This window comes from Phocoena phocoena, chromosome 20, assembly GCF_963924675.1.
Source record: "Phocoena phocoena chromosome 20, mPhoPho1.1, whole genome shotgun sequence".
Lineage (NCBI taxonomy): Eukaryota > Metazoa > Chordata > Mammalia > Artiodactyla > Phocoenidae > Phocoena > Phocoena phocoena.
The window spans coordinates 40,480,067-40,508,040 of record NC_089238.1 but is presented as its reverse complement, the minus strand read 5'-3'; the positions used below and the strand labels follow the sequence as shown (position 1 = coordinate 40,508,040).

Here is a 27,974-nt window from a genome sequence, read left to right as displayed (position 1 = left end):
GCCCGGGTCACGCTCCTGCTTACCCGCCTCAGGACCCTAGACCATGGTATGGAGCCCGCCCTGGCGGGAGCCCCAAAACGGCTAAAACTGCGAATGGGTGCGATGTGGCGGAGGATTAGGGCTGTGGGGTTAGGAACCTGACTCTGGGACACGGGGTGGATATTGCCCCAGCTTTGAAGGGTTTGGGGGCTAGTTCTGAGGAGTCAGAAGAGAGTTGAAGTGTTATATAGCTCTGAGGGTGTGGGGGACGCCAGGTCTGAAGGGTGGGAGTGTGCTTCTGACGCGGTGGTCTCCATATCTCTAGTTCTTGGGAATGTTGTCTCTGAGGCAAGGCGGTGGGCGGGAGGGTGACCGTGGTGGGTGTGGGGGGATCTGAAGGATTGGGTTGGAGGGCAGCTCTCTGAGGCATGATGGGAAGCTCCAGATATAAAACGTTGTCTCTGAGGAGTTGAGGTCCTGTCTTTTTTTTTTTTTTTTAATTTTATTTATTTTTGGCTGTGTTGGGTGTTCGTTTCTATGCGAGGGCTTTCTCTAGTTGCGGCAAGCGGGGGCCACTCTTCATCGCAGTGCGCGGGCCTCTCACTATCGCGGCTTCTCTTGTTGCGGAGCACAGGCTCCAGACGCGCGGGCTCAGTAGTTGTGGCTCACAGGCCTAGTTGCTCCGCGGCATGTGGGATCTTCCTAGACCAGGGCTCGAACCCGTGTCCCCTGCATCGGCAGGCGGATTCTTAACCACTGCACCACCAGGGAAGCCCGAGGTCCTGTCTTTAGAGCATGAGGCAGTTCTAGTTCTAGAAACTGATTTGGAAGGAGCTCCTCTGGGAGAGAGGGCTCAGTGTGGAAAAGAGAGATACCCTTTGGGATGGGGTCGGATGACTATGCTGGGGCTACCCCATTTCCTGCAGTCAATCTGGCAAGAAGCCTTTTGTCCTTCAAGTACTACAGGCCCCCAGCCTGTGACTGAGGGCTCTTCCCCAGCCGGGGTAGTTCTGCACTAACCAGCTCCTGAGCAGTCTTTGGGAAGAAAACTCTGGAAAGCATAACCACATCCTTAACCCCAACCCTCCCTCCAGCAGGCTTCTCTTGAGAGCCCACCTGTGGATGGGCCATGTACCTGTAAGAAGGAGGCAAACTCTGTGGCAAGACCTCTTGCCATACCCTATCTTTAAAGAGGAACTGAGACCAGAACTGTGGCTCACCTTCAAGGAGCAGGTTTTATTTGGCACCCAAAATATGCACACTTGGGACACTTTCACTAGGCTCTCAACCAGCCTGTCACCTTTAAGGAGAATAGAAAGCAAAATCAAGAGTCCTTGCATATTTATGCTTTCTGGTCTAGGTGGGGTCCTTAGTTACCCTCAGCTTGTCATGTTCAGCCTTACCTATGTTTAGAAAGGCCAGGACTTAAAAGCTTGGATTAGCTCACTAGATTGGCTTTTCCAGCTCTGCTTCTGTGAGTCGTGACACCATTACAGTTTGTAATCTTTCTCTTCATGTCCCTTTTAATTTTTCTAGCCTCAAACGGGCCATGTATAATTGTTTTTCTTTATATCTGAATATATCAACAAGGCTTGTTAGAAGAGAACCCCACCCCCTTCTTTATTGCATGCATTTATTTTCCTAACTCAGCTGTCAAAATAGGAGATGCAGATTTCTGTTGGAGAAGTGGGCTTTTCCTGCCTTGAGAAACCACCTCTTATTTTAACATTCTTTCCCCCCACCAACATTTTAATACAAATTTTGAAACATTCAGAAAGTTTGAAAGAATTTTACGGTGAAACTATATACCCACCACCTAGATTCTACAATGAACATTTTGCTGTAATTATTTAATTACATATCCTCTATCCATCCTTCTATCAATTCGTCTTAGCTTTTGATAAATTTTAAAATAAGTTACAAATATTGGTACATTGCACCCCAATCACTTCAGCATGCATAATGTTTACCTAGAATTTGTTAACCTAAAACCATCAGTTATTTTTTTTTACCAGCAAAACAGGTTTATTTGGGAGAGTAAAGAACTGCAACTCAGGACATGCAACCAGGGTGAACCACATGCAAGTCGGGTAAAGCAAAAGAGGAAACTCTTTTATAGGGAGAAGGGGAAGTTGGGAGGGGCTGTTATAAACAAAAAAATCCATTGGAGGAAACTGGGAGTTTGAAGTATAGTGACTTTTCATTGGCTGAGTTGTGCCAGGCAAGGAGAAAAATCTTTCTTCCTCCTGCTGGCCAGTAGTAAGGTAGTATCACCTCCTCCTGGAGCTTTGAGTTATGTCTCTTCCGTTGGATCTTTTATTGACCTTGAGTGGCATGTGTGTGAGAGCTCCCTCTTCTGGCCTCCTGACTCCATTTTAGTGAGGCTTCCCTTTATTTTCACAAATTCAGTATTGTTTTGTGGTTCTTTTTTAGGTAAAATGTTACATACTATTTACGACTCTAAATTTTTTATAAGAGTAGTGCTCCTTGAGTGTTCTTTTTTCTATTAATATAATTTATTATAACAATAGGCCACATGATCATCTCTAGTGACCAGAATATGGTTTGTTTGTTTTTTTACATCTTTATTGGAGTATAATTGCTTCACAATGGTGTGTTAGTTTCTGCTTTACTTGAGTGTTTTTTTTTTAAAAGTCTGATACAGATTGTTTGTATGTTTGATGGCTTTCTGCTTTTTTGTAGTGTTGATAAGTTAGGTCATCTTGAAGCAAAATGGACAATTTGTTTATGAATAGATAACCTTCAACTTTTAACAATGAACTGAGGAAGGTTAATGATCTTTGCTGCTTTTGTATATATAAAAAGGAACCCACAGCATTCAGCCATCCTGCCATGACCTTAATAATGTAATGTCTCTGCAGGTATGATTCCAAGAGAGCCCTGACATATTCAGTGGGGAGGGGAGCACCTCATCATAACTCTTTCAAAAAGAGCTTTATTAAGATATAATTCACATACCTTTCAATTTACTGTTTTAAAGTGTACTATTCAGTGGTTTTTAGTATGGTCACAGAGCTGTGCAGCCATCACCACAATCAATTTTAGAACATTTCCATCATCCCAAAGAGAAATTCCATACGTATTACTAGTCATTTTCCATTTCCCCTCCAACCTCCCCAGCCCTAAGGCAACCACTAATCTATTCTCTCTCTCTCTAAATTTGCCTATTCTGCACATTACATATAGATGGAATAATATGTAGTCTTTAGCATCTGGCTTCTTTCACTTTGCATAATGTTTCAAGGTTTCGTCTATGTTCTAACATGTATCAGTACTTCATTCCTTTTTATTGACAAATAGCATTGCATTGTATGAATACATTACAGTTTGTTTACTAGTTCATCAGCTGATGGACATTTTGGTTGTTTCTACTTTTGGGCTATTATAAATAATTCTTCTATGAATGCCTGCAGATTTTGCTTGCAAATTTGCCTGCAAATTTTGTTTGGTCATAGGTTTTCATTCCTCTTCCACTTATATCTGGAAGTGGAATTGTGAACCATGTAAGAACTCTGTGTTTAATGTTTTGAGGAACCACTGAACTGTTTTGCAGAGCAGCTGCACCATTTTACACTCCCATCAGCAGTGTAAGAGATTTCTAATTTCTCCAGTCTTTGTCAACACTTGTTATTATCTTTTTTTTTTTTTTTTTTTTGCGCTACGCGGGCCTCTCACTGTTGTGGCCTCTCCCGTTGTGGAGCACAGGCTCCGGACGCACAGGCTCAGCGGCCATGGCTCACGGGCCTAGCCGCTCCACGGCATGTGGGATCTTCCCGGACCGGGGCACGAACCCGTGTCCCCTGCATCGGCAGGCGGACTCTCAACCACTGCGTCACCGGGGAAGCCCATTATCTATTATTTTGATTCAGGTCATCCTAGTGGGTGTTAAATGGTATCTCATTGTGAGTTTTGCTTTGCATTTCCCTAATGACTAATGAGGCTAAGTATGTTTTCATGTGCTATTGGCCATTTGTGAATCTTCTTTGAAGAAATGTCTATTTAGATTCTTAACCCACTTTTAAATTTGGTTATTTGTCTTTCTGTTATTGAGTAGTAAATGTTCTTTTTACATAGTCTAAGTACAGATTCTTTATCAGATTGATGATTTGTTCCATTATATGGGTTGTCTTTTTACTTTCTTGATGATGTCTTTTGAAGCACAAATGTTTTTACTTTTGATGAAGTTTTATTTATTTATTGGTTTGTTTATTTATTTATTTCACTTTTGCTTTTTGTATATTATCTAAGAAGGCATTGCATAATCCAAGGTCATGAAGATTTTGTTTTCTTCTAAGGGTTTTATATCTTTACCTCTTATTTTTAGGTTTATGATCCATTTGGTGTTAATATTTTGTATGGTGTGGGGTAGGAATCCAACTTTTTTTTTTTTTTTTTTGCATGTGGATGTCCAGATGTCCCAGCAACATTTTTTGAAAAGGCTCTTCTTTACCCATTGTCTTTTCTTGGCTCTCTTGTCAAAATTAATTAACCATAAATGCAATGGTTTATTTCTGGACTCTTAATTCCATTTCAGTTATTCAAATGTCTGTCCTTGTGCAGTAGCACACCATCTTGATTACTGTAGTATGTTTTTGTTTTGTTTTTTTGTTTGTTTTTGTAGTATGTTTTGAAAGTGTGAAGTGTGAATCCTCAAATTTCATTCTCCTTTTTCAAGATTGTTTTGATTATTCTGGGTCCCTTGTATTTCCATATGAATTTTAACATCAGCTTGTCAATTTTTGCAAAAGAAAAAAAAGCAGTTGGAATTTTCATAGGGATTGTGTTCAATTGTACAATAGATCAATTTGAAGAGTATTGCTACCATAACAGTATTGTCTTCTGATCCGTGAACATGGGATGTTTTTCCATTTATTTAGGTGTTTTAACTTTTCTTTCAACTATGTTTTGACGTTTTCAGAGTACAAGCATTGCACTTCTTTTGTTAAATTTATTCTTAATTACTTTATTCTTTTTGATACTATTGTGAATGGAATTGTTTTCTTAATTTCATTTTTGTGTTGTTCATTGCTAGTGTATGAAAATACAGTTGATTTTTTATATTGCTCTGTACCCTTCAACCTTCTTGAACTCATTTCTAATAATTTAATAGTGAATTCCTCAGGATTTTCTTTATGCAAGATCACATCATCTACAAATAGAAATAATTTTACTTCTTCCTTTCCAATATGGATGCTTTTTATTTCCTTTTATTGCATAGATCTCTTTTCATTTTCCCTTTAGGAGGAGGCTGGTATGCCTCATGAGTCAGCAGAGGATTTGTTTCATTTCAATGTCGGGGGCTGGCATTTCTCAGTTCCCAGAAGCAAACTCGCTCAGTTCCCAGACTCCCTGTTATGGAAGGAGGCTTCAGCGTTGACCTCTTCGGAAAGCCAGAGGCTGTTCATTGACAGAGATGGTTCCACATTCAGGCATGTGCACTATTACCTCTACACCTCCAAACTCTCCTTCTCCAGTTGTGCAGAACTGAACTTGCTCTATGAGCAAGCACTGGGTTTGCAGCTGATGCCTTTGCTGCAGGTAAGATACTCTTGTCTTCCAGGGGTGGTGATCAGTAACATAGGCCTTACATCACTAAAATATTGTGTCCTTTTATATATTCGTTGCTGAGATGATCCTCTTAATGAGGAAGTGTGATGAGTTAGATAAGGTAATAAACGGTACACTAGAAATGCATGTTCTGAATAAAGGATTTCATCCTGACTGTGCCTTATCTATGCCAGCAGCCACCACAGACCCAGGATAGGACTTTCCACGGCCTGAAAGGGTGTTCTTGACTCTTGGAAATCCTAGCTTAAGCTTCTTCTTTCTTTTGTTGTTGAATTTTAAAAGGTGGAAACACTAGAAATTATAGGATTTTCTACATACACTGTGTCTGAGATTTAAAATCTACAAGACCTGTCAAGAACATTACTTCTTGGGACTTCCCTGGTGGCCCAGTGGTTAAGAATCCTCCTGCCATTGCAAGGGACATGGGTTCGATCCCTGTTCCGGGAAGATCCCACATGCCGCGGAGCAACTAAGCCTGTGCGCCACAACTACTGAGCCTGCGCTCTAGAGCCCGAGAGCCACAACTACTGAGCCCATGTGCCTAGAGCCCGTGCTTCAGAACAAGAGAAGCCACCACAATGAGAAGCCTACTCGCCGCAACTAGAGAAAGCCCGTGCGCAGCAACGAAGACCCAATACAGCCAAAAAATAATTAATTAATTAATTTTTAAAAAAAGGACATCACTTCTCACTGTGCCTGTTAGGTACACAGTGTTCACTTACAGCAAAGTAAAACGTCCTCCAAACTGCAGAATCTTTCATTTGTCTTCACTTCTCTGTTTTCCAAGACTTCTTTTCTCGGTGTAAGAGCTTTAAATACCTTTACTTTTAAACCATCATAGTATCACTGAAGAACATTACCTTCTTGCCTAATTTTTCTCCAGACTACAGAAATCATTTCTGTGGTTTATCTTAATTAGTTTATTCTTAGTTTTTGAACAATGATATTTTTTTAACCTGGAAGAACTAAATATTATGACTGGGAAGGACCATTGGCCATGCTCCATGTTAATCCTACTGTCTGGACAAGGTGTTGTTTATTCTGTCTTCACGAGCGCTGACTGACAAGCCACAGTGCAGCTCAGTGCACTATGAACTATGCCTCTCCAACACCTCAAAGAAGAGAATTGAGGTAGACCATGTATATCTGGGTCATATGGGAATGAGAACATTTCATAATGCATGTTTTTATGGACACTGTTTACGAAATCAGTGTTTTCTCTTAAAAGGTATTATACATTTGGAAATCAAAATCTTTAACATACTCCAGTGCAAGTTGTTGTATATTCTTTTCTTTTTATTTTTTTTAAAGTTACCTACCCGAAATAAAAATTTTTTCAACTATCCCAGGAACTGAGTACTAGAATTGCTTACAATTGGCTTCTAAATCACTTAAACAGCCCGGATTGTCAAGATGGCTGCTGATTTTTTGGGGGAGGCGGTTGCACCACACGGCTTGTTTACTGACCAGGGATCGAACCTGGGCCCCTGGCAGTGGAAACGCAGAGTCCTTACCACTGGACTGCCAGGGAATTCCCAAGATTGCTAATGATTCTATACCAAAGCACCATTTTGTGGGGAAAAGGAGGGAGTCACTTGCAGAAAATCAAAGAGATCAAGGCAATTTTTTGAAGAACCATTTTAAAGAGCACAAGCCTATTATACAGTTTATCAGCCCTTTAATTCCTTTGATGTCCTTACTTCCCAAATTGAAACAAAATATATTTGGGAAGCAACTTCTAAATGGGAGGTAACAACTCAGAAGCCAATGAATTGGTCCAATTCCAAAGTTCCAAGTTGTGTGAGCAGTAGTATTTGAGGAATCATATGGATCTGCCTCCCTAAAACAGACCAAAAAATAAGTGCTTATGTTTTGGAAATGGTGCTCTAAATAAACATTTAAGCCGGCCCAGCTGAAGTGGTATTTATTTGTTGAAGCAGGGTGTAAATATATCTGGAGAATCAACAGCAATCTCAAGCAAATCAACAGCCTCACTCGTTTCCATCGCTTTCCCCACTCCTAAGGCCTGTCCACATACTGAGGTTCTTGCCTAAATGTACAAACATTTTGCTTGGAGAAAATGGAGTTTGCCAGTTCTAGTCTAAAGTCCCTTCTCAGGCAGCCCACCTTAATGCATTCAGCCAGTATTTATTGAAAGCACTGTGGTTACCAGGCATTATTCCTATGGGCTTTAAGGAAAACATAGGATGATCCAATAAAAATATAATATAAACCACATATGTGAGCCACGTGTGTAATTTAAATTTTTCTAGTAGCCACATTAAAAAAAAACCAAGTGAAATTAATTTTAATAATATATTTTATTTAACCCAGTATATTTAAATACTGTCATTTCAATATGTAACGAATATTTTAAAATTAATATATTTTACATTCTTTTTATGTACTAAGTCTTCAAAATCTGATGTGTATTTTATACTTAAAGCACATCTCAGATTCAGACTATCACATTTCAAGTACTCAATAGCCATATATGGCTAATGGCTACCATATTGGACAGCACATATCTAAATTGTTCTAACCTGTTAGTGCTGCTCACTGTAGAGTCCTTCAGATTTAGCCCCTAGCAATAAAAATGGGACTTTGCCTCCCACTAACTAAAGTTCCCATGCACGCAACAGGAGGCATATCCTACACAGGATTATCTATAATATAGTAAACTTTGTTGGAAAGCCATATAGGAGCCAACAAGTAGAATGAGATGGGAAGCTTCTGGAGGACAGGTGCCTGAGCTCACACTGCTGCTCTGCTCTCTACCCTTCCTCATCCCTACCTTTTATCTCTCCCCGTCCCCCAGCCCCGTCCACCTGCCCACCCCACCTCCCCCTGGCCTGTAGCTTTGGCCTTCAAAGGGCACGCTCAATACCTATTATTGTCTTGATTCTAAGTGTAACATTTATTGTGTATTGAGCACTAATCACAGGCCAAGCACTGGAGCTATAGGCATAAACCATACAGCCATACAAGGTCAGATAGAGGTGTGTGCTATGAAGAATAGAGCTGTGTTTCCTGTGTAATAGTGAAGGAGGATGGCATTTCTGTATTCTAGAACTTCTTGGGGTTTCAGAATATGTTTATATGATTTTCTTTTTGTATGTATAGTTTTTATTTATTCTGTCAGTCACTGCCCTCATAGTACTGGAATTTAGTTGAAATAATAAAGCATTTACATCTAATCTGCTTGTTTTGTAATGTACTGATATGTAGTATGTGGTAAGGAGATAGCAAGTGACTGAGGCCAGCTACTCCTTTAGAAAGAGTGGTCAGGGCTAGTTGAGGCTCCTGGGCCTAATGCTTCCAGCATGTCTTGAGTGGCAGGAATTGCGATCTTTGTAGATTTACTTGTTTGTGTGTTTTGGTTTTTTTTTCCTTTTCAAGATTTGTCAAACATACCTTTTTTGGGGGAAAATGGTACTGCTTACACTTTACATTAGTGGAAGTAGCAGGAAATGGAGATTTCATTTCTATAAATTAGATCATTCTTCCCTCAACTAGCACATCTCTCAAGCTAGTTGGACTCTCGTTACTGACCCGCCCCAAAGGACACACCTGGGTACCAAAGAGCACCTCCAAATAGTGCATCTAGGTCCATCCTCAAACAGGTTGTTCTCCCAGGTAGGGATTTCCCTCCCCCAACATGTCGCCTCCCCAGTGGCTGATTTAGAGTTGTTCAAGGGCACCACTGTTTCTTCCACTGAGAATCTCGGGATTTGAATCTGCAGATAAAGTAAATGGCAGGTTCAGGTTCCAGTGATTCGGTTAGCTTAGGATAGGCTTGGAATGATACGCTGTCTCTTTTAAGCTCTCCCTAGTTTCACTTCCTTTTCATGCTACTTCACCCAATGTCTTTCAATCCATTACGGATCAGACCCAAGCTGAGCCCTTTCTTCCTGTCATCCTGTCTCCATCTCCTTCATCCCTGTCCTTTACCCCATTAGATCTTCCCTCTGGACTCCAGCTCCCAAGTTGGAATTGCTGCCTCCACTGTCCTCTGAACTCTCTGGTCTCTGCCCATTGTAATCCTGAGCTGGCTTTTCCTGTGGTTTTGGATTCTCACCATCTTTCTCAGTTTTTATGAGTGCAGTCTGCTTTTCTGCCAGCTCCTTTTGGCTCCCCCATGTCTCATTTTGCTTTTCATTCCAGAGGACTCAGCCCTCCAGCCCTCCATTTTTATGCGATTTCATTCAACACAGCAATTCTGAGCACTTACTACATACTAGGCTCTAGACTAGAAGCTGGGGTTGCATCAATCCAGCCCTTTTTCCAGGAGCCTCGGTAGAGGGGGACGGACAGGCCTGAAACCAAGCCACAGGCTGAGATAGAAAAGTTTGCAGGGGTCTCTGGGAACAGAGGGGGAGGATGAACCACTCTGGCTGGGGGAGGCTCCAGGCTCTTCAGGCAGGGAAGGGAGGAGAGAGGTATTTTGGGAAGAGGGAACAGCATACATAAAGTTGAGGAGGTATCACTGAACATGGTGTGTCTTTGGAGTTTTATGCAGTTAATGTCACAGATGAGGGGGTGGAGACAGAAAGAATGGTGGCAGGTGAAGCTGGAAAGGTAGTTTGAGATTTGACCACTAAAAGGAAGGAAACTAATATAATATTTCCTTTAATCCTTACAACATCTTCCAGATTTTACTGTCTCCACTTTGCATGTGAGGAGCCTGAGGCTTGCAGAGGTTAAGTGACAAATGGGAGGCAGCTGGTTAAGAAAAGTGGTTAAGAGCACAGGCTCTAGCATCCTGAGTTCCAGTCCTAGCATCTCCACTTACTTGGGGCACTGAGTACTCTTTCTCTTCCTGGATCTTGTTTCCTATTTGCTAAAAGAGAGTGATAGTACTAGAGCCTACTTTGTGAGTGGGGGGACGTTATGAGGATTCAGTTTAAAAGTGCCTGAGTAGTAAATGTTAGCTCTTAAGTGTCAGAGTCAAGATTGAAACCCCAGTCTGTCTGAGTTCAAGGCCCTTGTATTGCTCGTGTATACCCTGCTCCTGGTTCTTGATTGTGAAGGAGCTTACGTGCACTGCTAAAGAGAATTTGGACTTGATCCCATAGGTAATGGGGAGCACTGAAGATTTTTAGGATGGGGAGTGGTTTGGACTCATTTTCCTGTTTGAAAAATCACTGAATGGAGAGGGCCTGGGGACAAGGAGACCAGGACTGGGGGAAGGGAGAGGAGAGAAGGGGTGGTGCCAAGAGCAGAAGATGGAGTCCTAGGACTTGCTGGCTGACTGGGTAGAGATGGTGTGAATATCATTCAAATCACAGTCCCTGCTTTGAATCCTTCAATGGCTTCTCTTAACCAGGGGATAGACTCCTCATCCCAGATGACAGAGCTCTTCACTCTCTGGCTCTTATTTACTGCTCTGAATTCACCTCACACACTCCCTCAACCTCCATACACCTTAAACAAAGCCACATTCAAGGCAGAGAAGCAGGTGGATGAGCATATATCCCTACCTACTGTCCCCCTGACCCTGTCCTGTCCCTTCTGTGCACAGTCACCATTTTCCTTTCTTTGCCTCACAGCACAAATACTGCCAGGCTATTATCCCTCACCTTAACTCAATAATCCTGCCCACCCACTGATACAGAATCTGTTCCAGCCTCTCAGTAACCTTCCTGGCACCTCATTTTTATTCCTCTTTGCCCAAGACCAACTACTCCCTCATACGGAAGTCAACCTCTCACTGATTTTCCTCCTGAGAACGGCTACAGTTTGACATAGAAGCTAAAGTCGTGTGCAGTCTTGAGCAAAGAGGGACAAGAAAGCTTGGGTCCCCTTCTAATGCTGTTGAAAGAAATCCCAGAGTTCCTGGAGGTCCTGAAACTTCATAACTGATGCTGCCTCTTATCTCAGTATATGTAAACTGTGGGATCCAGGCACAGTATCTGACTGTGGCCCTGGGGTTGTACAAGTATTTCTCAAATGAATGAATGACAGACTCACTTCTGCTGTTTCACGCATGCACTGTTCTCCTCCATTGTCAGTGCCAACAGGAAAGCACTCCACATGACCCTGCCATTGTCCAGTCCTTCCACAAATCCATCAGCCCCCCAAAGTGGGGAAGATTACCCGCTCCGGTCCTCTCCTTTTACAGACCTTAAGCAGTTGAGAGGGTGCATTTTATAGCCATGGCCACCAGAGGGCTCTTCTCAAAGCTCAGGATTCCCTTGATCAGCTTCACAAGAGCTTCACCTGTGTAGCTAAGCAGGTTCTTTTATCAGTTTCATACTGCATCTGAGGTGTTCTATCCATTCTGAGGCTCTTAGAGAAAGAACTGGTCATGTGGTGCCTTTAGAGGACTACTTTTCCAGCTATTTCCAAAAATTTCTTGGGAAAATACTATTTTCTTCTAAGGAAGGGACAGAAAAAATGGGCTTGATGTTATGGTAATCTGCGCCCTGTGCAGGACTTTTTAGGGAGGGTAGGTCCCTGAATGTGGGCAGCATGAAGACTCTACTCTGGGCTTCAGCCCAACCTAGCTGGGGTGCTCCATTCCAGCCTCAGCCCACCCCTGGTCACCTGCTCCTTCAAGTGGAGAAGCTGGACTTGGAAGACTGCTTGGGCAACTCACAAATCCTTTGACTGCAACTGTCTCATCAGCAAAGTGGGAATGCAAACACCACATCTATCTCACAGAGCTGTGTCAGGGTAAATGAGCAAATGTAGGTAAAAGTGCTTTGAAAAGCGATGCTCAGTGCCACCTCCATTTCCCTACTTAAATAAATCACATTACAGGATTAGGATGAGCACAAACAATAAGCAGATCACAATTATAACAGGTCAAAAGGGTTTCTGAACTCTTGAGGAGAACTGATAGCAGAAAATCTCAAGTTTTTAATTATTAAATATAAATTACTCTTAAGATTGCATAAGATAAATTTCTATCAATCAAAATTATAATCCAGAAAAAATTGTTTCAAAATCAGAAAAGAAATAGTCATTGATATTTTGAATATCAGCATATCATCTTATAGACGTACATTTTTGTGACTATTTCAAAACATTTTACCAAAGTAAGTCACAAACTATTTTTCCTGGTATTTTACCCTAGAACTGGTAGATAGTTACTTGGTTTAAAATTTTCAAAGCAATAATCTTCTTTATCTCACAGACTCTAGATAATCTGAAGGAAGGGAAATACCATCTACGTGTGAGGCCTGCAGACATACCTGTTGCTGAGAGAGCATCTTTGAACTACTGGCGAACATGGAAGTGTATCAGCAAACCCTCAGAATTTCCTATAAAGAGCCCAGCCTTCACAGGTATAACCACAGGCTGACCTTTTCTGAAGCCCAGACCAGCTTCCCTTCTCACTCTACAGAAGTGGCTTCAATCCAGAGAGTGCCCTGATTTCTGAACTAGTTCTGGATGATTCCTCTACCTTCCTGTCATCTCCTTTGAGCTTGTACCTGCCACATGCCCTCTCCATGACTTCCTACTCACTGGAACTAAACATCCTTCTCCATGTTCATTCCCCTGCATGCTGGTTTCACTTGGGCAAGGCTGGGCTGCATTCCACCCCGTCCTATTGGTCAGGGCACTCCACCATACTTTCAAGTCACCTCTAACCACCACACAAGGAATGTCTCCAAATGATCACTGTCTGGTGGGTGCCTTGCAGCATAGATCCACCTACCTGGGACACCAGAATAGCCATTCATGATTATTGATGGGTTTTGAGCTTTCGGGAGAGTCAAAAGGATCTATTTTATCTGTAGGTCATCTATTTTATCTGTGGTTGGTTTGATCAATTCAAAAAAAACAAATAGGTAACCAGTATGAATTTAATGACTGAGTATATAAGCCAAAATTTCACATGTCCCACTGCCCTTCACTGCAGAAAAACTAGATTTCCATGCCCTGCTCCCCACCACACTTCTGTCAAACCTAGGGTTACATCTGAAAAGAGTGAGTGAGAAGAAGGAGGTATCTGGCAGGGACCATCTCTGGAGTGATCTCTTCAGCTTCCTCTGGGGCCCCTGGGTCAGTGAGAGCCCTGCCCACTTCTGAGAGCCCTGGCCTCTGGGAGGTGGTGACGCCCCTCTGCATGTTCTCCTCCAGGCCTACATGATAAGGCACCTTTGGGACTTATGGATACACCACTGTTAGACACAGAAGAGGACGTGCACTACTGCTTCCTGCCCCTAGACCTAGTGGCCAAGTATCCAAGCCTGGTAACTGAAGACAATCTGCTGTGGCTGGCTAAGACCGTGGCCCTCATCGAGTGCGCGTGCAGCGAGTTCCGCTTCATTGGTGATTGCTCTATCTGGGGGGTGGGGGGTGGCAGCAGGCTGATAGGACCCATCCACCCCTCCTAACCCCACACCACTTGGAGGCCCAGCTTGGGGCTTAGGGCCTCAGGAGCTTCCCTGGGCAGAGCTGGTGGAAGCATGACAGAGCCTTCCTGGAAGCAAATGGATTCCCAGCATTAGACTCCCACTAGCCTCAGGGCTATTTTATTCCCTGTTCATTTTGGAATGGCCTGGGTGTAAACGGGCACTGGAAACTAGCTGCAGTGGTGTCATGGGCCACAGGAGTTAGTGTAAAGGGCAAGACCCTGAGCTAGACTCCAAACTACTTACCTCTCTGCCTTTATGTATCCAACTGGGCTCTAGACCTCAGTTCCTCTCACCATAAAATGAGGGAATAGGGTGGTTTCAAAGGATGGTCCCTTCCTCCTCTCACTTCCACTAAACTCAGGATAAAAGGGAAGAAGGGTAGATGGTGAAATGTTCCCCAGAATCATTGTAGAATTGTCCACCTGAGCTAGTGGCCTAAAGAGGGATGAGATCTTCAAGCCTGGACAGAAAAGAGCCTCCCTCCTCCACCAGGACAGGCTCTGGTGGGGTGTGAACTGAACTGATTCCAAGATGCTGCTGCTGCCTATATGAATAGGGCAGGAAATACCCCAATTGTACTGGGGACCAAATGCCTGGAACCCCAGCCTTTCATAGTCACAGTCACCTGGAATGTTGTCTATAATGTGCTTCTGAATCTCCAAGTTGATTCACACAAGACAGTAGCGTTGGCTCCATCTCTGCCTCCCACACTGCAGACCAAATGCCTGGAACCCCAGCCTTTCATAGTCACAGTCACCTGGAAAGTTGTCTATAATGTGCTTCTGAATCTCCAAGTTGATTCACACAGGACAGTAGCATTGGCTCCATCTCTGCCTCCCACACTGCAGTCCAGGCAGGGAAAAACTGCAAGAGCCACCTGCCAACCCAGGCTCAGCCAGGCCCTTCCTCTCTAAGTGGCAAGACAACTCCCTCTTTTGGAATGACCTGCTCTTGGGTCAAGACTCACAGGGTAAGTCTCAGGGCCAGTGTGTGCTCACCAGGAAGGCCTGGCTTGGGAGCCCCAGGCCAACCCATGGGAAGCCACACCCACGGACTCAGACACAGGAAAACAAAGTAATTTGGGGGTTTTCACCTTGAAAACCACAGACTGAAAGCTAATCTAACCAGGTATGTTTAGAAATTGTTTTGGAATAAGGAGCCCCTAGGATAAGTTGTAGCACCAAAAACCTGCCAAAACCTGGACCTGCAATTAGATCAGAAATAACCTTGTTAACCCATTTTGTTTCCTTTTGTTTTTCAAGTGAATTTTCTCCGCTCACAGAAGATTTTACTACCAGATAATTTCTCCAACATAGATGTGTTAGAAGCAGAAGTGGAAATCCTGGAAATCCCTGAGCTCAGTGAAGCTGTGAGGTTGTACCGAATGAACATGGGTATGTCACCAGGGGAACCTTGGCCTCCCCTTGACATCCTGGGGCAGTCTGGGCTTTAGCCAGAAAAGCCAAAAACAAACATCTTCCCTCCTACAACCACTCTGGGCTTTGGGTGGTAGTGAGAGAAGTGGGTGTTCTGGCTGACTTAGAATCTGAGAAGAGAAATTTCAGTCTGAAACCCAGTGTGCCCTCTGTCTGCTCAGTCTTGCCACTGACCTGTAGGTAGCTCAGCCCAGCCTGGGTGGGGAAACCGGGCCAGAGTGTCCAGGGGAGGGAAGTTGGGCCTGAGGCCCGGCTTCCCAAGATCAGGGGAGGTCTGCCCTCCTTGTGGATGTGTCAAGCAACTGGGAACTTGTAACTAACCCCTACCTGCCACTCCCATCCTTCCTCTTCCAGGCATAGCTGGAGGGCGTGGGAAATTCCCCATAGGACTTCAGTTATCCCACACACACCCCAGTTCCTTTGTCCCCCCTACTTCAAATCCCTGGCTGCTGTGCCTGTTTCTGCCTGCTCCTGACACTTCCTGACCCTGGTCTAGGCCTTCAAGTTCCCGGCCCAACCTCATTCCAATTTGCTCCTCATATTTTTTATTTGCCTTTCACCATCCCATTTCCCAAATCCTGCATGTCTATGGAAGCTACTGTGCATGTTGCAGGAGCTAGCTACCTTAGCGTGGCCTCAGCTGGCATTCTGAGAATATATAGAACTGTCTTGCACATGTGAAGTTTGGCCTGCATGTCTCCAGATATTTATTCCATGGGAATCAGACTTTCCCTACTTTTAGGCCAGCTCTCCCAGACTCCTCCCCAGGCAAGTGGAGTCCTATCCTATTTGGGGGTAGTGGCATCCTGCTGCAGGTCTCAGGAGCCTGTCTTGGGATCTTACAACCCACTTCAAAGGGTGTAAGTTCAAACCTCTCCCCCAAAGACTTCTGTTCCTTCAGAGAACATGGGTCAGAGAGATAAGTAGACCGGTGCATGCTGCACAAGAGCTATGTGAAGTTGGAAGGGAAGCATGCCTGTGGACAGGCTCTGTAAGCCATAAAGCAGCCCCCAAACACAAAGCATGTTTTTTGTCTTTTATAAAGCACCATAACTAAGGGAAACAGCTCTCGTAGCCTTGGAGGTAGAGGCGCTCTCAAATCTCAGCTCTGCCCCACCTAGCTTTGGTATTTGGGGCAAGGTTCTTAACTGGCCTCTCAGGACACAGTTTCCTCATCTGTGATAAGAGGAGAGTACTACCCCTCTTGTAGGATTGGAGATGACCCATGAAAATCACCTGGCAGCTTGCCACTGGCCCACTGTTGCCACTGGAACAGGGTCCTGTAGACTGTGCATTGTGCCCACTGCAGGAGAACAAGGTTTCACCCATGAGCTCGCAATTCAAATATCCAACCTGAAAGTAACACTACACAGTGTGTCTCCGGGGAAAATTCTGCCCAAGAGTGATAGGGACTGTGAATCCGGGAAGCCTGTAATGCACATTAGGTTCAATGCTGTGGTTGTCATTCTTTACCCATGGATAATTAGAGCAGAGTATGGAACTAAGGGAAATTCCTGCAGAGGCTGGGGCCAGATGGCTGTTATTCTGAAATTGAAATGTTAGTGATACAGCTAATTAATCTACCCCCCATACCCACCCCGCCTCTCAACAAATAGTTTTGACCTCTAAACCTGACTGAATATAAGAAAAACTATACTGATTTCGAGCGGATCCAGATTTGGCTGTGCAAGGAAATAAGCTCCCTCAAAGTCTCTTTAGTTACTGATTTAAGGCAGCAGTAGGAAGCAAGACCCAAAGCTTCCAGTACAGTTATGACCATGAGGGATCTAGGAGTCACCCCTTTCTCTCTGGCACAGGTGGCTGTTTCCGGACCTCCTGTCCTCCTCCAAGCCCTGGGAAGGGGGGCCGTGCAGCAGGCCTAGAGTCTGTGAAGCCACTGTACATGATGACCCTGGGTCTGCTTGTCAAGTACCCAGACTCCGCACTAGGACAGCTCCGCATCGAGAGCACTCTGGATGGAAGTAGACTGTACATCACTGGGAACGGGGTCCTCTTCCAGCACGTTAAGTAAGGCCCTCCTCAGAGCACAGCTTGGTCCCACTCAGGCTGAGCTTTACCTTTCTTGAGGAACCAACCTGGGGCCCTGCCCATGAGCCAGAGATTGTGTCCTTGGGGACAAAATGATCATTTAGCCACTCCCACTACCCACACCAGCAACACCAAATTTGGGCCTCGGAGGAGAGGCCTGGTGCCAAGGTATAAGGTTCCCAAGGTTCAAAGGTCTCACACTGTTTCATATTTCCATCCTCTGTGATCTATTGCTCTGGTTCTAGCCCTGTGCTAGGTCTGAGGTGACCAGGCCAATCACAACACTTAGGGTGCTGGATAGTCCCCCTCCTTCAAAGGTCCTCCCCACAACCCTTGGGAGGCTCACTGACACACAGAAAGAGCCAGGGGTGAGCCCCCCCGCAAGAAGCAAGGCAAGGCAGGCTTCCTGGAGGAGGTGATACCTGGCCTCTGCCTTGTGGGATGAGCTCAGAATGTTCCCATTAGTGCAGGGGCATGGATTCTAATCCTGTTTTTTTAATTAATTTAATCAATTAGTTAATTAATTAATTTATGGCTGCGTTGGGTCTTCGTTGCTGTGCACGGGCTTTCTCTAGTTGTGGCGAGAGGGGGCTACTCTTTGTTGCAGTACATGGGCTTTTCATTGCAGTGGCTTCTTTTGTTGTGGAGCACCTGCTCTACGCACGCGGGCCTCAGCAGTTGTGGTGCACGGGCTTCAGTAGTTGTGGCTCGCGGGCTCTAGAGCACAGGCTCAGTAGTTGTGATGCATGGGCTTAGTTGCTCCGCGACATGTGGGATCTTCCCGGAACAGGGCTCGAACCCATGTCCCCTGCATCGGCAGGCGGGTTCTTAACCACTGCACCACCAGGGAAGCCCCTAATCCTGTTTTTTGGGGGGTTTTTTAGATATTTGCCATGTATTTCTTCTTAGGTCTTTTTTTTTTTTTTTTTTTTTTGCGGTACGCGGGCCTCTCACTGTTGTGGCCTCTCCCGTTGAGGAGCACAGGCTCCGGAGGCGCAGGCTCAGCGGCCATGGCTCACGGGCGCAGCCGCTCCGCGGCATGTGGGATCTTCCCGGACGGGGGCACGAACCCGTGTCCCCTGCATCGGCAGGCGGACTCTCAACCACTGCGCCACCAGGGAAGCCCCCTTCTTAGGTCTTTTTATTTAATTAATTAATTAATATATATATATTTAACATCTTTATTGGGGTATAATTGCTTTACAATGGTGTGTTAGTTTCTGCTTTATAACAAAGTGAATCAGTTATACATATACATATGTTCCCATATCTCTTCCCTCTTGTGTCTCCCTCCCTCCCACCCTCCCTATCCCACCCCTCCAGGCAGTCACAAAGCACCGAGCCAATATCCCTGTGCCATGCGGCTGCTTCCCACTAGCTATCTACCTTACATTTGTTAGTGTATATGTGTCCATGCCTCTCTCTCGCCCTGTCACAGCTCACCCTTCCCCCTCCCCATATCCTCAAGTCCGTTCTCCAGTAGGTCTGTGTCTTTATTCCTGTCTTACCCCTAGGTTCTTCATGACATTATTTTTTTTCTTAAATTCCATATATATGTGTTAGCATACGGTATTTGTCTTTTTCTTTCTGACTTACTTCACTCTGTATGACAGACTCTAGGTCTATCCACCTCATTACAAATAGCTCAATTTCGTTTCTTTTTATGGCTGAGTAATATATATTTTTTATTTTTGGCTGTGTTGGGTCTTCGTTTCTGTGCGAGGGCTTTCCCTAGCTGCGGCAAGCAGGGGCCACTCTTCATTGCAGTGCGCGGGCCTCTCACTGTCGCGGCCTCTCTTGTTGCGGAGCACAGGCTCCAGACGCGCAGACTCAGTAGTTGTGGCTCATGGGCCTAGTTGCTCCGCGGCATGTGGGATCTTCCCAGACCAGGGCTCAAACCCGTGTCCCCTGCATTGACAGGCAGATTCTCTACCACTGAGCCACCAGGGAAGCCCCCTAATCCTGTTTTATAGAAAGGTAAACAGGTTCAGAGTAGGGCAACTCTCTTAGGCTCACTAAATACACTGGTACCAAAACTAAAGATAGAAGTGGGTTTTCCTGAGCACCTGGGGAGAGGGTCAGCCAACCCCAAACACTGTCTTACCCCAAAACTCTCATTTGTGGCCCACACCATCCATTTCTCCCGGAGATGTCCCACCCCTGATGTCACAGGGCACAGAGGGCAAAGACAAGTGCCTTTGGAGGTGGGGGGTTTCCTGGGCATACAAGGTATCAGTAATCTCCCAAACCGTGACAGGCTGCCACATAGTGACTGAGATGTCTTGGGCAGATATTTATGGGGGCAAAAATGGAGTGACTGGGCCCCGGCCTGGATTCTGGAACCTGAGACAGGGCTTGGAGGCTTGCAATTAGTCAATTTAGAGGACTTTGCTGAAATAGGTCAAGCTCAGCTGCAAAAGGGTGAACCTATGTGTCCAAGTATACCCCCCTATGAGACGTCATCAGAAACCAGTTAAGGAAATGATGTTAGTGGCCACAGGCTTGAGTTAGTGTAAGGGCAAGACATTCTCGACATGGAAGGGTGACAGGCTGGACTCCCTTGGGGTACAATGCTGAGGCTCTCTGTGACAGACCTTTCCTCTGGGCAGGAACTGGCTGGGGACTTGCCGGCTGCCCCTGACTGAGACCATTTCTGAGGTGTACGAGCTCTGTGCCTTCCTGGACAAGAGGGACATCACCTATGAGCCAATGAAAGTGGCTCTGAAGACTCATCTGGAGCCGAGGACTCTGGCACCCATGGATGTGCTCAGTAAATAAAGAAGCTTCTCAGTTTGAATTCAACATCAGAGGAGGGTCTAGGGGATCACAGAGGAGAGATAAGGCTGGCTAGAACCAGGAACTGTAGATGGAACAGAAAAGGAAAGCTAGACTAACATCTGTGGGTTTCGCCTAAAAGGAAACTTTCCTGTTAGGTGACCCCTCCCCACCCCAAGCCCACAGGTAGCCTCAAGTAGTCCAGGCTGAGCTGTGCAGACTGACCCAGTTGGGGGGCCACATGGGACCCCAAGGGCATGCCTGCTGTGGCTCTGGGAGCCGATGCTATGCCCATTTGGTCCTCGCAGCCATCCAGGGAAGAATGATCCCTGGGTCCATTTAACAAAAAAAGCAGAGGCTCTGGGAGGTAACTTGCTTATATTACTAGATCATGGCCAAGCTGGAATTTAAATCTGAGTCTAAAGCCAATGTTGTTTCACCAGCTGCCTATAACTGTTTCCTAACAAAAAGTGTTTTAGATCAATTTATGCTATATTACTATCATTCAGCAACATTCAGTACTTATTTGAGCACCTACCATATACCAGGACAGTAGATAACACTAGAGGTACAGAAGAGAGCAAAACAGACCCAGTTTCTATCTTCATGAGGTTCACAACCTATATACCTCTTGGTTATATCATCTATTTATATACCCTTCATTCATTACAAAGCTCATTAGAAACTGGTTCTTAATACAGAACAAAGCCTAAATCTAGTCACCCCAGGAAAAGGGTCATGAGTTCATCTTCCCAGAATAAAGCCCCATTCTCCAGACATGCCTCGAGACTTGGTCTCTATAGAAGTGATAGTGATTTGATGAGACGCTGGCTCTATGATATTTGCCAAACCATAAGCACAAACATACAGAGGGACTCCTAGCTCCGGTCTGAGTGGCCATGTGGAAAATTACACACCCAGCTAGAAACCAGAAGCAGTTAGCAAGGTAGGTAGAAAGGTACATTAGCCAAGCTTTCTTGGGAGAGGTGGGCCAGAGGAAGAACAGCAGTGCCCTTGGGGTTGGTGGCCCTCCCCCAACCCAGAGTCACCAGCTGACCCTCCAAGCTGCTATTGACACCCAGAAAACCATATGGTGAGCCACAGGGAAGGCCTGAGGAGCAGAAAAGGTTGATGTCAGGGATTTCTGCTGCTTCTCAGACTAGGCAACAGAATATGACTGATGAAGATATTGTGTCTTAACATGTAACGGACAAAATGCCCTACCTAATTTCCCTTCTGGCCACGTGATGTGTTCCCTCTCATTGGTTTCCTTAGATGAGGAGTGGACGGCAGAAATCACTGTGTATTCCCCTCAACAGATCGTCAAAGTTTATGTTGGAAGCCACTGGTATGCAACCACCTTGCAGACCCTGCTGAAGGTACTGCTGGCCTGAGGCTGCCCTCGTCTCCTTTTGGCTTCTGCGGCTGAGAAGAATCTGTCACCTGACCCGTACACAGCCTTCAGCACCTGATTAAAACAAGGACCTTCCCTCTGCTCCATGGCCCAAAGTGCTTTTATTGTATGAGCAGCATTCTGGGAAGGCTTTTAGGAGTTTGGGTAGGGATGAGGCCAGTCTGAGGGGCCTGGACTGAGCAGGACATAGGGTGAGGTTCCAGATGCCTCAAGAGAGTGGTCTAGGAGCCAGCAAAACTTGAAGCAGAGATGATGTGCTTCTCCCTAGATGCTCTGCTCCTCATTATGGCTCCTTGTGGCCAACAAGATAAGGAGATGGAAATCCCAAAGCCTCTGCTCTAGAATGGTTAGGAAAACGAAGAGAAGGCTGACCTGCCCCTTAATAAGCATGTAGCCCTTTAACAGACTAACAAGAGTCTGGTGTCCAACCCTTTGCAGTATCCAGAACTGCTGTCCAACCCTCAGAGAGTGTACTGGATCACATATGGACAGACCCTGCTGATCCACGGGGATGGCCAAATGTTTCGACACATTCTCAACTTCCTGAGACTTGGAAAACTATTTTTACCATCTGAATTTAAGTGAGTGAAGGAAGGAAATCATATAATGAAACCCCATCCCTCTTCAAGACGGAAATTTGAGTTTGTAGCCTTCAGGGAGATTATATTATTTCCAACATGTGAACTGCTGTTCAAGGCAGCAGCTCTGGAGGCTTATAACCCCACCCACACTCCCACCCCAGATGCCCAGTGCGACATCTTGTCATTTGCAGGGAATGGCCCCTCCTCTGCCAGGAGGTGGAGGAATACCACATCCCGTCCCTCTCAGAAGCCCTTATCCAATGTGAGGCATACAAGTAAGGAAACTGCTCCTGACACCATGTTCTAAAGTTTGAACCTTTATATTCCTCTTGGGAATCCTGTCCTAAGTCTCACCTCCCAGTAGGACCTGTTCTCCTTAGAGTTAAGGGGGTGGAGCAGGCCCAGGATTGGGCAGGGACCTAAGCAAAACCCTTTAAAGCCCCTTCTCCCCTGCTGTCTAGTTAACTCCCAGCCAAAGGGCAGACGTGGTCGATGGACTAGTGGAAGCTTCTGCTTACTAACCAAACCCTCTTGGAGTCTGCAGGTCATGGATCCAGGAGAAAGAATCTGGAAATGAAGTTTTTCCCATCAGAAGGCTGCATGTGGTGACAGAAGGGCCAGGGTCACTGGTGGAGTTCAGTAGAGATGCCAAAGAAGTAAGTCCCAGCATTCTTTGGTTTGGTGTTATCCTGAAAGAGCATCAGCACAGGGCTCAGAGGGCAGACCGCTACTGAGGGCTATGGCAAAATGAAAGAGCCGGGCCTACATGGCTCCTGGCACAGTGACTGGTTTCTGAACCTGGAGGGAGACACCAGGAAATGCTGGCTGTCTGTGGCCTGGGATGCTGATATGTCCCTTTGGTGTGTGAAAGGACCCTGGGCTGGTACCACCCCCACTCAGACTGAGCAAATATCAAATGTAAGACCCATGTGGGGGATGGGATTGTTCTGGGTAAGCAAGTGAAGTCTTAGAGACCCAGCTTATGAGATCTTGGGTAAGGCTTCGATGTGGAAGCACAAAATGCACAGAGCTGCTGTGCCCTCCCTCTCCAGACCACAGCTTGCATGCCTATGGAGTTCCAAGACTGCAGTGACAGGACTCCACGGAACAAGGCCAAGGGGACCCTGGCCAGGTCCAGCCAGATAGAGGAGGCTGAGCAGTACTTCCGGACAATCCAGGTGTCCCTATGCCGAGGTGCCAAGAGGGCGGGTAATCCCAGCACATACTCACACTGTCCTGGTCTATGTGCCAACCCTAGACACTGGGGGGCCCACCCTGAGAGTCCTCCCAAGAAGAAGTGTACCACAGTCAACCTCACACAGAAATCTGAAAGCAAAGACCCTCCTGTCACCCCCATGCAAAAACTCATCTCCCTGGTAAGGGAATGGGACATGGTCAATTGCAAACAATGGGAATTCCAGCCACTGCCAGGCCCCCCGAGCAGCTCCTTGGAGGAAGCCACCCTGAAGCTCCCCTCAGGAGGTGAGGCTGTTTCCCAGCCCAGCACCTCAGCTTCCTGGAAAGGCCATTACACAGCCTCAGAGAAGGACCCAGGCCCACAGGCAGGGGCTGGAGCTGGAACCAAAGACAAGGAGCCAGAGCCAACTTTTAAGCCATACTTCCCCATGAAAAGAGCTGTCACCTTGAAGGACTGGGGCAAGCAGAGCCCAAAGGAGAGAGGTGAGTCCTGTCCCATCCTTGACCTAATTCTCATTTACAACAGAGAAGGCAAACCTTAGCCAAGACCACAGAGTGAGTCAGTGATTAAGGGGGACTAGAGCTCTGCACTCACTGATGCCAAGCAGAAGACCGAGAAATGACAGGCACAATGGCATGACTTGGGGGCTTGAGAAACTACTTGAGGCATATGGGAGGAAGTGCCTATAAAGTGATAGGAGCACAGAGAAGGGTTGGGGGCTGAGGAGTCAGCAGGGGAAAGAAGGAGAAGCCTTGGGTGCTTGAGGAAACACAAGTCATGCGTCTAGCAGCTGGAGACCAGGCTTCACATGAAGTGATAAAGAGATAAGGCTGAAGACATAAGGAAATCAGGACAGGTCTTGTGGGTCAGGTTCAGGACCTAGCAGTTTGTTCTGATCCTAAGGGGAGTGGACAGCCACTGAAGCATTCTAAACAAGGAAGCAAGCAGTCAGGTGTGCATTTAGAAAGTTTGTTCCAGGGCAGAGGAAATGCAGCAGCAGGAGGATACGTGTTAGAAATGCCAAGATCATTCTAGATGAAACAAGTTAGGCAGTTGGAAGAAGCAGGAAAGTATCAGGCCAAGGAGGGGGCAGGTTTCTGGTTTGGGTGATTGCAAGGGGGTGGATGGTTACTGAGGTAGGAGGGACAAGAGAAGTAGGACTTGGGGAAGATGACACATTGCATGTGAGGTACTGATGGACATCCAAGGGGAGAAGTCCAGAAGACAGGAGGGTATATGGGGACTGGGCTGAATAGACAGGTGTGTGTGTGGTGGGGAAGTATGGAGCAGCCCAGAGAAGTGAGCTGAGAACTGCTATGACGGACTGTTTCCTCTGCTCCTTCAAAGTCCTTCCTCCAGTATTCTGTCATTTTCCCTTTTAGTGGCTCAGGCCCTGCTTGGAGGGGTCTTCTTGGGCCCCACCTGTGAGCCCCAAGTTGGTTTCTCAAGCATATATTTTTTTAATTTATTTTTGGCTGCGCTGGTCTTTGTTGCTGCACACAAGCTTTCTCTAGTCGTTGCAAGCTGGGGCTACTCTTAATTGCAGTGTGCAGGCTTTCTCATTGCGGTGGCTTCTCTTGTTGCGGAGCATGGGCTCTAGGACCGTGGGCTTCAGGAGTTGCAGCATGCGGGCTCAGTAGTTGTGGCTTGAGGGCTCTAGAGCACAGGCTCAGTAGTTGTGGCGCACAGGCTTAGCTGCTCCGCGGCATGTGGGATCTTCCCGGAACAGGGATCGAACCCAGGTCCCCTGCATGCGCAGGCCAATTCTTTTTTTTTTTTAAATAATTTATTTATTTTTGGCTACGTTGGGTCTTTGTTGCTGTGCACGGGCTTTCTCTAGTTGTAGCGAGCGGGGGCTACTCTTCATGGCAGTGGCTGGGCTTCTCATTGCGGTGGTTTCTGTTGTTGCGGAGCACAGGCTCTAGGTACGTGGGCTTCAGTAGTTGTGGCTCGAGGGCTCTAGAGCGCAGGCGCAGTAGTTGTGGCACGCAGGCTTAGTTGCTCTGCAGCACATGGGATCTTCCCGGAGTAGGAATCAAACCTGTGTCCCCTGCATTGGCAGGCAGATTCTTAACCACTGTGCCACCAGGGAAGTCCCTCAAGCATATTCTTCAGAATGGACATGCATCAGCAACTCCCCACAAAAGCTCCTCTCATAATTTTACTAAGATTTCCAGTCCCCAGCTGGGTTATCAGCTCTATTTACTACCAGTCCTAGTTCAACAGAGGATTTGGAAAGTTTCTTGGAGTTCTGAAATTCAGGATTTGGCTTGCAGTGATTCAAGGGCAATGTAGAGAGGAGAGCCAGAACATGCCCCTGCCAGCCCAGGGTACCACTTCTGAGAAGCTGGAGGCAAAGGCTCGTGACTGACTGTACTGGTCTGTTGCCAGAGGTCTCCTCCCTGCTTGGGCTCTGAGGTGGCTTAAGGAGAGCCCTCTCCCCATGTTGTTTCCACAGAAAGTCCTGCCCCTGAGCAGTCTCTGCCTGAGGCCAGTGAGGTGGACAGCACAGGGGTCATCCTCAAAGTGACCCACCCCCCCGTGGTGGGTAGTGATGGCTCCTGCATGTTCTTTGAGGACAGCATCATCTATACCACACAGATGGACAACCTCACACACATGCCACCCACAGCCAGCCCCCAGCCCCGAGGTAAGGCTCTGGAGCCATGCCTGGCCCTGCACTTCCTCGTGGAGATGCCTGAGCCCTCACCCAGGGTACTTCAGGGATACAGTCTCCCTTGGAAGCCCTACACCTCTCCCTTACTCTGGGCTGGCTCTAAGGTTCTAGCCGTGGCAGATGTGGCCACATCCACACTCTCCTCCACAGAGGTGACTTTCCTGAGTTTCTCTCTGTCCTGGGAAGAGATGTTTTACGCACAGAAATGTCACTGCTTCCTGACTGACATCATTCTGGATTCCATCAGGCAAAAGGACCCCAAAGCCATCACAGCCAAGGTGGTCTCCCTGGCCAACCGGCTGTGGGTACGTGTGATAGGCCTCAGGCCTTGTTCCTTCTCCACTTTCCCTTGCCTCCACGGTAAGTAGGCAAGGCAAGAGGAAGCAAGCCAAGATACGGGGTCAGGGGAATAAGGGGGAGAGATCAGGGGCAGAAGGACAGGGACAGGGAGACAGGGCAGCAGCATCTGGGCCAAGCCTTGGCCAAGAGGCAGTTTGAACTGATAGTATCCTCTGACCTCTGCAGCTCCTGCAGGCCCAGGGAAGCCCCTGCTCTGCATCCCACTCTGAGGGGCTGGGAGCAAATGTGTGTCACACTGCTGCCCCCAGCCCTGCCTGACTGTGGGCTCTTCTGGCAGACCCTGAACATCAGCCCCAAGCAGTTTGTGGTGGACTTGCTGGCCATCACTGGCTTCAAGGATGACCGGTACACCCAGGAACATCTGTACAGCTGGGTGGAGGTGAGGGCCTCCTGCACCCCACTGGGAATGGCGACCCTCCAGATGCCTCAGGTGTACACTGTCTTGCTGCATGAGGGCCAGGCCAGTGCTGCCCAGAAGGCAAGACAGGCAAGACCTCTAGTCTCTGGTCCCAGGGAGGGAGGAACAATGGATGAAATTAACCTGTCTAGAGTGGTCAAAAAGCAGTATTCAGGCCACTGGTTTTTGTAGTTTTCCTCCCATTTTACCAATTTAGCCTTCATCACTAACAACCCTGACTATACTCAGGGAAGCACATTCTACGAGCTCAAGGTTTTGGGGTGCTGAAATCCGAGAAACTACTGGGAGTCAGATAGATGTTTTCAATGACTGATACCAACTTCACCTACTCAGCCATGATGTCAGTACTTTTGTACATTCCTTTTACACTTAAGCTGCTTTAAAGCAGTTTTTACAAAGAAAAGGAAAATGTTCAATAAGGGCAAAGGAATGACTCAGGTTCTTTGTTTTTTGATTCCTTAAAATAATTTTAGGATTCACATTTTTATTTTAACATTGTAGGTGAAAAAGATTTAGCTAATTTTTCATTAATCTGGCATTTCTGTAATCAAGTACCTTACTATAACATCTTTCACTATAAACACAAAAGTGCCAAGTTACTAACCTCTGCCTAGTCTATTGAGTGGAATGTGAAGTCAGCATCTACGACTAGAAAGTGGAAAACCAGTGGCAGGAAACATGCACTTTTGGCCCTCTATTCATTCTGTTGTGTTCCCTGGTAGCCACTCGAAACCACAGGTCTGTGAGACGCCTTTAGGCAGAAGTGAGCTCAACAGCATCAAGTAGCCTTGCCTTGACCCTGCCCCGACCCAGATAGGAGGACCCCATCCACACAGCCAGGAAGTCAGGAATAAGACTAGCCTTTTCCTTCCAGCTCACGCTGCCATTTGCCAGGAAATATGGCCGCTGTGTGGACCTGCTCATCCAGAGGGGCCTGTCGAGGTCTGTCTCTTACTCTCTCCTGAGCAAGTATTTACAAGATGGCTAAGGTACCCAGAGAAGCTGACCCACAAACACCCCATCCCATCACCAAGGTTCATTTTAACCGGGGATGTCCCCAGAATGTGTGTGCCCGTCCAAGGGTGTGTTAGTTTATTTTTTATTGTAAACAAAGAATAAATCACAAGTCAAG

The 27,974-nt window shown here is 46.4% G+C and overlaps 1 protein-coding gene across 1 annotated transcript; it reads left to right on the top strand.

The window, feature by feature from the left end:
* The first annotated feature begins 2 nt into the window (after positions 1–2).
* KCTD19 (potassium channel tetramerization domain containing 19) lies at positions 3–27,968 on the top strand. The gene is made up of 16 exons (XM_065898971.1): positions 3–46; positions 5,242–5,538; positions 12,707–12,857; positions 13,657–13,848; positions 15,197–15,328; positions 17,188–17,398; positions 20,029–20,189; positions 21,470–21,573; positions 22,047–22,189; positions 22,381–22,464; positions 22,734–22,845; positions 23,242–23,869; positions 25,846–26,037; positions 26,215–26,369; positions 26,702–26,803; positions 27,717–27,968. Exons 1-16 carry the CDS (start codon positions 44–46, stop codon positions 27,828–27,830), a joined length of 2,781 nt encoding a protein of 926 aa, XP_065755043.1. The 5' UTR covers positions 3–43; the 3' UTR covers positions 27,831–27,968.
* The last annotated feature ends 6 nt before the right edge of the window (positions 27,969–27,974 follow it).